Source organism: Pantherophis guttatus, chromosome 6, assembly GCF_059756535.1.
Source record: "Pantherophis guttatus breed Tessera chromosome 6, ASM5975653v1, whole genome shotgun sequence".
Taxonomy (NCBI): domain Eukaryota; kingdom Metazoa; phylum Chordata; class Lepidosauria; order Squamata; family Colubridae; genus Pantherophis; species Pantherophis guttatus.
This window is the reverse complement of record NC_142068.1, coordinates 4,653,530-4,666,915: the sequence shown is the minus strand read 5'-3', so window position 1 is coordinate 4,666,915 and position 13,386 is coordinate 4,653,530. Positions and strand designations below refer to the sequence as shown.

General features: G+C 49.1%; 1 protein-coding gene across 2 annotated transcripts in view; it reads left to right on the top strand.

Moving 5' to 3' along the window:
* Positions 1-13,386, top strand: part of ECEL1 (endothelin converting enzyme like 1) — a 72,321-nt gene that overhangs the window by 36,902 nt on the left and 22,033 nt on the right. For both annotated transcript variants that reach the window (XM_087872027.1, XM_087872026.1), the window contains exons 3-7: positions 2,983-3,051; positions 4,767-4,877; positions 8,355-8,447; positions 10,552-10,676; positions 12,538-12,760. In XM_087872027.1, the coding sequence (XP_087728153.1) occupies positions 2,983-3,051; positions 4,767-4,877; positions 8,355-8,447; positions 10,552-10,676; positions 12,538-12,760 (621 nt within the window). The remainder of the gene's footprint in view (positions 1-2,982; positions 3,052-4,766; positions 4,878-8,354; positions 8,448-10,551; positions 10,677-12,537; positions 12,761-13,386) is intronic.

Here is a 13,386-nt window from a genome sequence, read left to right as displayed (position 1 = left end):
CCACGCCTCCCTGTGTAAGCACATGCAACCCCCTGCGCTCCCTCACCCTCCCGCGGATGCGCTTATGACCCTCCGGTGCCCCATTTTGGGCCTAGCAGACCTCCCTGAAGCCTCCAGAGGTTGGAAACGGTCCGTTTCCAGACTTCTGGTAGGGCAGTTTTTCGCTCTCCCCAGGCTCCGGAGGCTTTCCCGGAGTCTCCAGGAGGGCAAAAACAGCCTCCCCCGGCCCTCCGGAGGCTCTCTAGAGGCCGGAAACTGCCCGTTTTCAGACTTCCGGTAGGCCCGTTTTTCGCCCTCCCAGAGCTTCCACATGAGCTTTGTACTTACCTGGCATCCAAAACGGGCCGCGTGGAGACTCCTGGGAGGGGAGGGGCAGTATGGGCATGTGCATATGTCTCCTGCATGCGCGGCAGAGACCCGGAAATCAGGTGGCTGGCGGGAGGCACGCGCATATGCGCGGCGGACCTGATCTAGGGTGACGGCTCGCATGCCCGCAGAAATGGCTCCGGTGGCATGCGTGCCATAGATTCACCATCACGGGGTTAGGAGTTCTTACTTGTCAGATACTCACCTGAGTTGGCCAGCTGCTAGGAAAAAAACTTGCTTTGTCTGAAAAAGAAACATATGAGATTTGTACGGGTAGGACACGTGAGAAAAAAAATCCCAAAATATTTCAGGCTCTGTGGAGTGGAGGGATGTGCTATAGGGAGCACTGGGAACAAAATTCAAGGTTCTACGTGGCAGTAAATAAACAGAAAAAATTGCTCTTTTTTCAAGAGGCCACTGCACTTTCTGGTTTTTCTTTGAAGACATTTCACTTCTCATCCAAGAAGCTTCTTCAGCTCTGACTGGATGGCAGGGAACGGAAGGATTTATATTCCTTGCAGACAGCTGGTCATTTGCAATCCTTTTCTAGAGGGTCGTTGAGCCCGCTTGGAGGTTGATCTGTGTCCTGTGGAAATCAAAGGGAGGCCCCAAAGATCGCCCCCACTTCCCGATCTGATACTTTGCTGCATCTTTAATAACGACACGGATTTAAAGATGGAAGAAGGGCCCATCAAATTTGCCAAAATCATAAACAATATTCAAAACGAGGTTGACTGCTGGGGAAAGAAAGAGACGGGGCCGCAAATCACAGAAAGCAATTTAAAAGAGACAAGTACCCATCTCTTGGGAAACTCTTTAAATGCACCGATAGGAGTTGGGGCCGGATTTTTAACTCGATGAAATATTTATGCACACCAGGCCGTGGGGAGGACGAGGGGGGGGCAGGGATGAAAGCTGAGCTTCAAATATCTCGAATTGCACGGTTCTTCCACGCGGCATCATTTGGGCGTTGCGCGTATTTATGGAAAAGATCTTGAAATGCTTTAAAAAAAAATTAAAATTCTCCTTCGGTCTGACTTCTGTTGACCTTATGGACATTTGGAATCAGCAGCGTGAAGCGGGGGTGAAATCCAACAGGTTCTCACAGGTTCTGGAGAACCGGTAGCGGAAATTTTGAGCAGTTCGGAGAACCGGCAAATACCACCTCTGGCTGGCCCCAGAGTGGGGCAGGAATGGAGATTTTGCAGTATCCTTCCCCCAGGAATGGGGTGGAAATGGAGATTTTGCAATATTCTTCCCCCAGAAGTGTGGTGGGAATGGAGATTTTGCAATATTCTTCCCCCAGGAGTGGGGTGGGAATGGAGATTTTGCAATATTCTTCCCCCAGGAGTGGGGTGGGAATGGAGATTTTGCAATATCCTTCCCCCAGGAGTGGGGAGGGAATGGAGATTTTGCAGTATCCTTGCCCCAGGAGTGGGGAGGGAATGGAGATTTTGCAATATCCTTCCCCCAGGAATAGGGGGGGATGGAGATTTTGCAATATTCTTCCCCCAGGAGTGGGGTGGGAATGGAGATTTTGCAATATTCTTCCCCCAGGAGTGGGGAGGGAATGGGGATTTTGCAGTAGCCTTCCCCCAGGAGTAGGGTGGGAATGGGGATTTTGCAGTATCCTTCCCCCAGGAGTGGGGTGGGAATGGAGATTTTGCAATATTCTTCCCCCAGGAGTGGGGTGGGAATGGAGATTTTACAATATCCTTCCCCCAGGAGTGGGGTGGGAATGGAGATTTTGCAATATCATTCCCCCAGGAGTGGGGTGGGAATGGAGATTTTGCAATATCCTTCCCCCAGGAGTGGGGAGAGAATGGGGATTTTGCAGATCCTTCCCCTGCCACGCCCACCAAGCCACGCCCACAGAACAGGTAGTAAAAAAATTGGATTTCGCCACTGGCGTGAAGTTTCTGCAAATAAAGACAATTGCAGGTTTAAAAATACATATAGAGAGACATATGCACGGACAGAAATTCAGAGAAAGCTTGTTTTATCATCTTTTTATTAGACGCAGGACTTTTGGGGCGTTTTGATTTGAATTTCCGCACGAAGCAGGGGGTTAAATATGACATTAACAGTGTTCAATTTTCTTCAGTGGCAAGTCCTGCACTTAAGCAGGAAAAACCAGTTGCCCAGGTACAGGATAAGGCAGTACCTGGTTCAACAGAACAGGTGGTCCTTGAATTATGACCACACTTGAGCCCAACCTTCCTGTCGCTAAGTGAGACAGTTGCTAAGTGAGTTTTGCCCCGTTTTTATGACTTTCACGGTTGTAAGTGAATCAATGCAGTTGTTAAGTTTAGCAATAACACTCAAGAGTTATATGCCGCTTCACAATGCTTTTACAGCCTTCTCTAAGCGGTTTACAGAATCGCCCTCTTGCCCCCCCAACAATCTGGGTCCTCATTTTACCGACCTGGGAAGGATGGAAGGCTGAGTCAACCTTGAGCCGGTCAGGATCGAACTCCTGGCAGTCGGCAGAGTTAGCCTGCAATGCTGTATTCTAACCATTGCACCACCATGGAGAGGGAGGGGAGGAATGAATAGAATAAATTTTTGTTCTACTTCAGACTTAATACCTGGTGTATTTTTTCCTCCACCTGACAGATTGACCAGGATGGGCTGACCTTGTCCGAGAGAACGCTGTACCTGGGCCAGGATGACGAAAGCGAAAAGGTAAAGGAAAAAAACAAACAGATGTACAGTATATCATGTCCTCCTCAATACCTCATTGAAGAAGAGATGGGTTTGCAAACAAATTTATTCATTTATTATTTAGTAATTTTTTATGCTGCCCATCATCATCACCTCCTTTTTATGACCCTTTTATATAGTCCCTTGCGGGGTGCAGTTCTGGGCAACTGAATGGAGCTGAGTGTTTACTGCCCGGATGCCTTTCCTGTCGCCAGTGCGGAATTTTATTCGGCAGATAAATTCTCACTGTGCCCAGAGAGAGAAATATCTGCCTCTACCTGGGATCGAACTCACAGCCTCCTTATTTTTTTATGCTGCCCATCTACCTCCAAAATGTGCGGGAAAGGCAATGGCAAGCCACTCTTGCAAAGCAGAGCTTCCTTTAGAAGCAGCCGTGTCCATTTCCCACGATGCCCAGGAGCAACACTACTGTGCTTCAATGCATTGTGGGAAATTCAGAATTTTTTGCAGGACAGATGAGCCAATCATCGGGAGGAGCAGGTGGGTGCCTGGGAAGGCTGAGAAACGGGGGCGCCAAGCAGGGCTTGAGCAGGTCTGAGCATCCTTTAAAAGCAGCCATGTCCATTTCCTGTAATGCCTGGGTGCTACATTACTGTGCTCTGATGCATTGTGGGAAATTCAGAGCTTCTGCAAGACCAATCCTCAGGGGAACAGGTGGGTGTCTGGAAAACCTCAGAAACAGGGGTCCAAGCAGGGCCTGAGTGGGGTTGAGCATCCTTTAGAAGTAGCCGTGTCCGTTTCACACAATGCTTGGAAAGGACACTCCTGTGCTCCAATGCATTGTGGGAAATGCAGAGCTTTTGAAGGAGAGATCATCAGGGGAGCAGGTGCCCAAGCAGGGCCCGAGTTGGGTTGAGCATCCTTTAGAAGTAGCCGTGTCCGTTTCCCACAATGCCTGGGAACGACGCTCCTGTGCTCTGATGCATTGTGGGAAATTCAGAGCTTCTGCAAGACCAATCCTCGGGGGAACAGGTGGGTGTCTGGAAAACCTCAGAAACAGGGGTCCAAGCAGAGCCTGAGTGGGGTTGAGCATCCTTTAGAAGTAGCCGTGTCCGTTTCACACAATGCTTCGAAAGGACACTCCTGTGCTCCAATGCATTGTGGGAAATGCAGAGCTTTTGAAGGAGAGATCATCAGGGGAGCAGGTGCCCAAGCAGGGCCCGAGTTGGGTTGAGCATCCTTTAGAAGTAGCCGTGTCCGTTTCCCACAATGCCTGGGAATGTCGCTCCTGTGCTCCGATGCATTGTGGGAAATTCAGATTGTTTTCAGGACAGATCAGCAAGGGAGCAACTGGGGTGCCTGGGAAGTCTGAAAAAAAGGGGTGCCAAGCAAGGCCTGAGCAGAGTGAACTAACTTCCTTTAGAAGCAGCCATGTCCATTTCCCACAATACCCTGAAGCAACGCTACTGTGCTCCGATGCATTGTGGGAAATTCAGAGCTTCTGCAGGACAGATCATCAGGGGAGCAGGTGGGAGTCCAGAAAGGCTGAGAAACAAAGATCCAAGCAGGGCCTGAGCAGGGATGGATCCTCTGAAAACATTTGAGTCCATCAGCAAAGAAATCCTTGATCCACTTGAGAAGGGCCTTCCCATTGCGCTAATCGCTTGGCCACCTGCTCTGTTGGGATCGCTCAAGGGACCGGATCTCCTGGGCTTCCAAAATCTTGTTTTTTCCAGATCTTGGCCGCGTATGTGGTATTCATGGAGCGCCTTTTGAACCTGCTGGGTGCCGAACACGTGAAACAAAAAGCCAAAGAGATTCTCCAGCTGGAGCAGAGGCTGGCCAACGTGAGTGAGGACCATCTTGTCCTTCTGGATCCCTGAGCAAAACTGGCCCAGAGGGGGCAGCCTTCATCGGCTAGTTTCCCTTTCCAGAGTAGCCTTTTGGTACAGCCGGACAATGCTTTGGGTTCAAAGGGAGGAAACTAGAAATATGTGACGGAATGTACCGACACCCTTCATTCATCTGCTCATTGTCTTGTGGCGTTCATGCCGCACATTTAACCTGGATATCAAAGAAACCCGATGTCAGCACTTCAAACTGCAATTACACTAGTGCTGACATAAGGAGGAGAAGAGGGGGCAGCTGGCAAGAGGACGCTTGACTTCTCACCTACTTATTTTCCCTGAAGATATTATCCCCTAAGAGATGAGATGGGAGGGGGGACATTCCTGGGAGCTGAAGTAGTAGATATAGGGAGAGTTATTTATTTATTTATTTATTTATTTATTTATTTATTTATTTATTTATTTATTTATTTATTTATTTAAATTTCTATACCGCCTTTCTCCCGAAGGACTCGGGGCGGTGAACAGTCACAAGATAAAACACATAAATACAAAAAATTAAAATAGATTAAAAACGAATTAAATAATTTGTCTGAATTTAAAATACTCCATAATTTAAAACAAATTAAAATTTACATTTAAAAAGGGGAGAAGATTTAGGCCAGGCCAGCTGGATGAAATAAAAAAGTCTTAAGCGCGCGGCGGAAGGTGCGCAGATCCGGGATCCTCCGAGTCTCCGGGGGGGAGCTCGTTCCAGATCGTAGGTGCCCCCACAGAGAAGGCTCTCCCCCTAGGGGCCGCCAGTCGACATTGTTTGGCCGACGGCACCCGGAGGAGTCCCTCTCTATGGGAGCGTACTGGCCGGTGGGAGGCTATTGGTGGTAGCAGGCGGTCCCGTAGATAACCAGGTCCTAAGCCATGGAGCGCTTTAAAGGTGATAACCAGAACCTTGAAGCGCACTCGGAAGACCACTGGGAGCCAGTGCAGCTCGCGCAGGAGAGGTCTTACATGGGAACTCCACGTCGCTCCCATAACCACCTGCGCATTTGGAAGATGGCCAATGAGACGCAGAGAACTGGGGAACGGAAAGGGAAGATTTGGGGTCAGGAAGTCAGTGTTGGCTATCTGTCAGGTTTCGATGTCGTCTCAAATAAAATAAATTGCATTTCCAAACAAATAGTCTTTGATGAAATCTTTCATTTATTAAGCGCCACAATCGGGGACAGATTGTCGTGCTTAATAAATGAAAGATTTCATCAAAGACTATTTGTTTGGAAATGCAATTTATTTTATTTGAGACGACATCGAAACTTGACACCCATTTTCAGGGTTTGTGCATCCCCTGCAGCCATCCACAGCCTCGTAAACTGGGTTCCCACAGATTAAACCCTACTAAACTCTTCAATTTAACAGAGTAACAGAGTTGGAAGGGACCTTGGAGGTCTTCTAGTCCAACCCCCTGCCCAGGCAGGAAACCCTACACCACTTCAGACAAATGGTTGTCCAATCTCTTCTTTCAAACTTCCAGTGTTGGAGCATTCACAACTTCTGGAGGCAAGTTGTTCCACTGGTTAATTGTTCTCACAGTCAGGGAATTTCTCCTTAGTTCTAAGTTGCTTCTCTCCTTGATGAGTTTCCATCCATCGCTTCTTGTCCTGCCCTCAGGTGCTTTGGAGAATAGCTTGACTCCCTCTTCTTTGTGTCAACCCCTCAAATATTGGAAGACCGCTATCATGTCACCCCTAGTCCTTCTTTTCACAAGACTTTTGTTGTTAGTTGCGAAGTTGTGTCCAACCTCATGGACAACGTTCCTCCAGGCCTTCCTGTCCTCTACCATCCTCTGGAATCCATTTAAGCTCACGCCGTCTGCTTTAGTGACTCCATCCAGCCACCTCGTTCTCTGCCGTCCCCTTCTTCTTTTGCCCTCCATCGTTCCCAGCATTAGGCTCTTCTCCAGGGAGTCCTTCCTTCTCATTCGGTGGCCAAAGGATTTGAGTTTCATCCTCAGGATCTGGCCTTCTAAAGAGCAGTCAGGGTTGATCTCCTCTAGGACTGGCCGGTTGGATCGCCTTGCAGTCCAAGGGACTCGCAGGAGTCTTCTCCAGCACCAGAGTTCAAAGGCCTCCATTCTTTGGTGCTCAGCCTTCCTTATGGTCCAACTTTCACAGCCATATATTGCAACTGGAAAAACCAGTTTACAAGACTAGACAAATCTAATTCCTGCTGCCATTCATCGTATGTTTCAGCCTTCAGTCTCCTAACCAGGGGTGAAATGCTCCCGGTTCGGACCGGATCGCCCGATCCGGTAGCGATGGTGGCGGGTGGTTCGGAGAACCGATAGCAAAAATCCCTGCCCCCCCCCATACTCAGCTGAGCCGCACGATCATCAGAGGCTTTTTTTTTTACTTTTAAAAGCATTTTTTCTACAACCTCTTCCGACGAAAAAATGCTTTTAAAAGTAAAACAAAAAAAAAAGCCTCTGATGATCGCGCGGCTCAGCTGGGATCGTCAGAGGCTTTTCAAAGCATTTTTTTCTGCAACCTCTTGGCCGAAGAGGTGGTGAAACGTCTCTGACGATCCCAGCTGAGTTGCCTGATCGGCAGAGAGGCTTTTCAAAGCATTAGAAAAAATGCTTTGAAAAGATAAAAAAAAAAAAGATTTGGCCACGCCCACCCAGTCACATTACACCCCCCCCACCAAGCCACACCCACAGAACCGGTAGTAACAAATTTTACATTTCACCCCTGCTCCTAACCATCTTTGTTGATCTTCTCTGCATTCTTTCCAGAGTCCCAACATCTTTTTTATATCATTGAAAACGACTGGGTTCGATGCCCAGAACCATTTTCCTAGAAATTTTACCAGGTGGGAGGAACACAAGTTTGACACCCTTTCATTTTTGGGGGGAAGTGGGGGAGGGGAGGTTCTGGCCTATGAAGGAACTAGAACAAAAACCTCACCACTTCTGCCTTTCCCGGATGGGCAGAGTAGTGGTGGGTTCCTCCCGGTTCGGTCCGCTTCGGCCGAGCCAGTAGCGGTGACGATATGAGGTCACCGAATCGGTTCTCCCCCCCCCTCCCCCCGCCCCCCACGTTATTCTTACCTTTTATTTGGCCCCACCCCCAATCTATTGCTGCCTCCTGAGTCCCAGCTGATGATTAGAGGGAAAAAAAATGTTTAAACTCTTGCCGCGGGACTTCAAAGGGCCGCCCTACAGCTGATCAGTGTTAAAAGAAAACAAATGAGTCGGGTCGTAAGTGCGAGGACCGGTTGTAAGTGCGAGGACCTTCCAGAAATGACTCTGATCAGCTAGCCACCCCCACCTAGTCACAGGACCTCCAAGCCACACCCACAAAATAAGCCACACCCACAGAACAAGTAGTAAAAAAATTTAGAACCCACTCCTGGAGCAGAGGATGATGGGACCTAGCTGTGAGAGGAACCCTGGTCCAATTCTAACTTTTCCCCACTTGACAGATAACAATCTCCGAGTACGATGACCTGCGGAGAGATATCAACTCCATGTACAATAAAGTCACACTGGGAGAGCTGCAGCGCATCACACCCAACGTAAGTTTGGATGCCGGGCAGAGGTGGTATTCAGCCGGTTTGGACCGGTAGTGGCGACCTGCGGGTGGGTCCCTTCCTATATTGCTGTGTTTTTGATGCCTCGCGTGTCAACTTGCAAAGCTTTCAAGTTGCCATGAGCAGGAGGGAGGGAGAACGGATGGAGCTGAATGATTTCCCTAACTGAAACTGCATTCCATACATTCTTCCTGACTGCAATCAGTCGGAGGGTGTTGGGTTTCACAGCCAGCCAAAGTGGTTAATTGGAGAATGTGATTTATGACATGGCCAGGGAGGAGGGGAGAGACAGGGTCAAAGGGGAACGTAAATCTACGTGGGATTAGTTCTAACTGCATCCGAATATTGCTGAAATGGTGCTCCTAATAAACGACTGTATTTCTTTTGAAGTTTGGCTCATGGCTCATGAATTAATTAGGGCAACTTTCGGAAACTTCACATCACGCTTGTGTGGGCGGTGCGCCCGTGAGCGAATTGCCGTGTTGTTTGACACGGCACACATGCGCTCATATTTCCAGCGATGGTCGAACTGGTTGCTACAGTATGTGAATCCTCTGATGCCGGGATGTGGGGCCAGGGAGCATCGAGGGGTCAGGACAGGCCTCAAAGCAGGAGGAAAATTGGGCGGGGATATGGTTGCACAACCCACCAAATTGTCCACATCTTCCCTTTTCATATTAAATTCATATCACCCCAATACCTTTCCCCCCCCCGCAAGTTGAGCGGGTCCTCAACTTACGACCACAATTGAGCCCCAAATTTCCGTTGCTAAGCGGGTCAGTGGCAGCACCCTTATGTTCTCACGATCAAAATTCAGACGCTCGGCAACTGACTCATATTTATGACAGTTTGGCGACCCAAGACTTCCGTTGCTAAGCAGGGTAATTGTTAAGTTGTTTAAATGAGTTTTGCCTCGTTTTACGACCTTCCTTGCCCCGGTTGTTAAGCGAATCATGGTCGTTGTTAAGTGAGTCACACGGTTGTTAAGTGAATCCGGCTCCCCCCATGGACTTTGCTCATCAGAAAGTCGCAAAAGGGGATAACGTCACACACACACACACACACACCGGGACTCTGCAACCGTCATAAATATGAGTCAGAAGGGTCTGGAGTTTGATCATGTGACATTAGGCGTGAAAACCGGCTGGATGAACTAAGGATCGGTTTTAAAAAGGCAAGATGGCAGCCACCGGCATGCAGCCTAAATCCTGTCCCCATTTTGACCGGCAGGATTTCCATTGCGCCGCCATTTTGACTTTTTGGCCCTTCCCTCTATTACAAAGTCCGCAGCAACTTCAGGATAGCTGGTCGCTTATTATGAATTATTTTATTTATTTATTTATCATATTTGTATACCGCCCTACTCCCGGAGAACTCAGGGCGGTGAACAGCCAAGATAAAAATACAAATAACTTACAAAAATTAAAAACTATTAAAAATAGATTAAATCATTTGGGCTCAAAAAACAAATTTAAGACATCCAATTTATGTAAAAACATTTAAAAGCCAATTTAAAAGGGAGAGCTAGGCCAGACCAGCCTGTTGGAATAAAAACGTTTTTAGGGCGCGGCGGAAGATGCGTAAGTCTTGGATCCTCCGTATCTCCGGGGGGAGCTCGTTCCAGATGGCGGGTGCCCCCACAGAGAAGGCTCTCCCCCTGGGGGCCGCCAGTCGACATTGTTTGGCCGACGGCACCCTGAGGAGCCCCTCTCTATGGGAGCGTACTGGTCGGTGAGAGGCTACTGGTGGCAGAAGACGGTCTCGTAGATACCCCGGTCCGATGCCATGGAGCGCTCTAACGGTGGTAACCAAAACCTTGAAGCGCACCCGGAAGACCACCGGGAGCCAGTGCAGCTCGCGCAGGAGGGGGGTCACATGGGAGCGCCACGTCGCTCCCACAACCACCCGCGCGGCCGCATTCTGGACCAGCTGGAGCCTCCGGGTGCTCCTCAAGGGGAGCCCCATGTAGAGAGCATTGCAGTAGTCCAGGCGTGAGGTGACAAGGGCGTGAGTGACCGTGCGTAACGAGTCCCGATCCAGAATGAATAATTTCAGAAGTGACCGTGTTCCGCTTGCTGCTTTTCCACAGTTAAAATGGAAGCGTCTTCTGGACAGGATATTCCACGAGCGTTTTTCGGAAGATGAAGAAGTGGTCCTCTTAGCCACGGATTACATGCAGCAGGTCTCGGAGATCATCCAAACGACGCCGATCAGGTCTGGCTGGGGATGAGGGGTTGGGAAAGGGCTGCAGGAATAAGGAGCGGGCTTGAAGTACCCAGCAAGAGAGCGACTGGTTCAGTCCCAGTAAAAGCAGCCATGAACTGCTGAACCATGCTGGCTGGGGGATTCTGGGAGTTGAAGTCCACAGGTGTTAAGGTTGCCAAACTTAAGAAAGTCGGCCCTCAATAAATATGTGCCCAAACCTTGGCAACTTGAAGAGCTGTGGACTCCAACTCCCAGAATTCCCCAGCTAGTTATGTGGCTGGGGAATTCTGGGAGCTGAAGTCTATCAGGCATAGCTTCCTGGAGGATTCTGGGAGCTGAAGTCCATTGGTCTTCATCTCTCAGCAGAGCTGCCTGGGGAATTCTGGGAGCTGAAGTCCATTAGGCATAGCTTCCTGGAGGATTCTGGGAGCTGAAGTCCATCACTCTTCAACTCCCAGCAGTGCTGCCTGGGGGATTCTGGGAGCTGAAGTCATTGGTCTTCCACTCCCAGCAGTGCTGCCTGGGGGATTCTGGGAGCTGAAGTCCATCAGGCATAGCTTCCTGGAGGATTCTGGGAGCTGAAGTCCATCACTCTTCAACTCCCAGCAGTGCTGCCTGGGGGATTCTGGGAGCTGAAGTCCATCACTCTTACACTCCCAGCATTGCTGCCTGGGGGATTCTGGGAGCTGAAGTCCATTGGTCTTCAACTCTCAGCAGAGCTGCCTGGGGGATTCTGGGAGCTGAAGTCATTGGTCTTCCACTCCCAGCAGTGCTGCCTGGGGGATTCTGGGAGCTGAAGTCCATCAGGCGTAGCTCCTAGAGGATTCTGGGAGCTGAAGTCCATCACTCTTACACTCCCAGCAGTGCTGCCTGGGGGATTCTGGGAACTGAAGTTCATTGGTCTTCAACTCTCAGCAGAGCTGCCTGGGGGATTCTGGGAGCTGAAGTCCATTGGTCTTCCACTCCCAGCAGAGCTGCCTGGGGGATTCTGGGAGCTGAAGTCCATTGGTCTTCCACTCCCAGCAGAGCTGCCTGGGGGATTCTGGGAGCTGAAGTCCATCACTCTTACACTCCCAGCAGTGCTGCCTGGGGGATTCTGGGAGCTGAAGTCCACAGACCTTCAATTTATCAAGGTTGGGCACAACCTGATTTCACGGATATCTTCATTAAATTGAAGACTTATCCCTTAAATCAAGGTTTTACGGCAAATGGTGCCATTGGAATCAATTACGTAATTACACCCGTAAATTGATGCAAATCGCAAGAATGGAGATTTCACAGCCACTTGCCTTTAATGAATCTCCCTTCCCACAAATCCTGTAAATTGTGATTCTCTGCTATTTATCACATTATTCCTGGGATAAAGCCACTTTCACAGGGGGAATTTTGCAGTTTGGCGGATGTGAACAAAACAGCACAGGTGTGAATTTTACCCAGGATTTAATTCCCTAGTGTTACATTTATTTATTTCTTGTAACGTATGGCCAGTCAAGCTGACTTGAGGTCTGTATGTGATTCCTTGACTTACAACCAGAATTGAGCCCAGAATTACAGTCATAAGTGATTATGCACCATGGCGGGGTGATGTGTTTTTGCCCTCCCCAGGCTCCGGAGGCTTTTCTCGAGCCTCCGGGAGGGTGAAAACGGCCTCTCCAGGCTCTGGAGGCCCTCTTGAGACCAGAAATGGGCCTGTTTCCGGCCTTCCCAAACTTCCGGTAGGCCCGTTTTTCACCCTCCCCGAGCCTCTAGAGGTTCTCCCGAACCCCCAGCAGCCTACCCCTGGTTGAAGTCCACAGCTCTGCAAGTGGCTAAGATTGCCCCCCCCCACCCTCTGCGCTCATCCCATCTGATCATGTTCCTTCCACTCCAGGATCCTTCACAACTACATGCTGTGGCGTATCGCGGTGGTGCTGAGCGAACATCTCTCCACTCCGTTCCGGGATGCCATCCACGAATTTGCCAAGGAGATGGAGGGGGCCGAGAAGCCGATGGAACTAGCCAAAACTTGCTTGAGTCAAGCCAACAAGCACTTCGGAATGGCTTTGGGGGCCCTGTTTGTGGAAGAATATTTCTCCTCCACCAGCAAGGCCAAGGTAAGAGCCTACAGTAGAGGAAGGGTTGCGAGAACACAGATTTGATCACCTGTGGGTACACCATCCGCAATACGCCCAATCCAGGATCTTCCGGGCAGCCGGGGCTTCAGATCCTCATAATTTTTTATTTCTGCATTTATTAAGAAAATTTATATGGCTGCCCGGCGTCACTCACAGTGACGCCGGGCTGCTTGCAGAAACACAGGCAGTCCTCGACTTACAACCATTCATTTAGTGACCATTCGAAGTTGCAACAGCACTGAATAATAATAATAATAATAATAATAATAATAATAATTATTATTATTATTATTATTATTATTATTATTATTATTATTTTATTTCTATACCGCCCTTCTCCCGAAGGACTCAGGGCGGTGTACAGCCTATTTAAAAACACAAGACAAACATCAATTTAAAATTTAAAATTATTAAATAAACTGAAAAACACCTGACTCATATTTATGACGGTGGCTGCGTCCCGGGGTCATGTGATCCCCCTTTTCCGACTTTCTGACAAGCAAAGTCAGTGGGGATGCTAAGATTCACTTAATTTGCAGCAATGGGAGACACCTGAGGGCAGGAAAATTAGACTTGGGGATTTTGACGCGCGCTTTTCAGTTCTG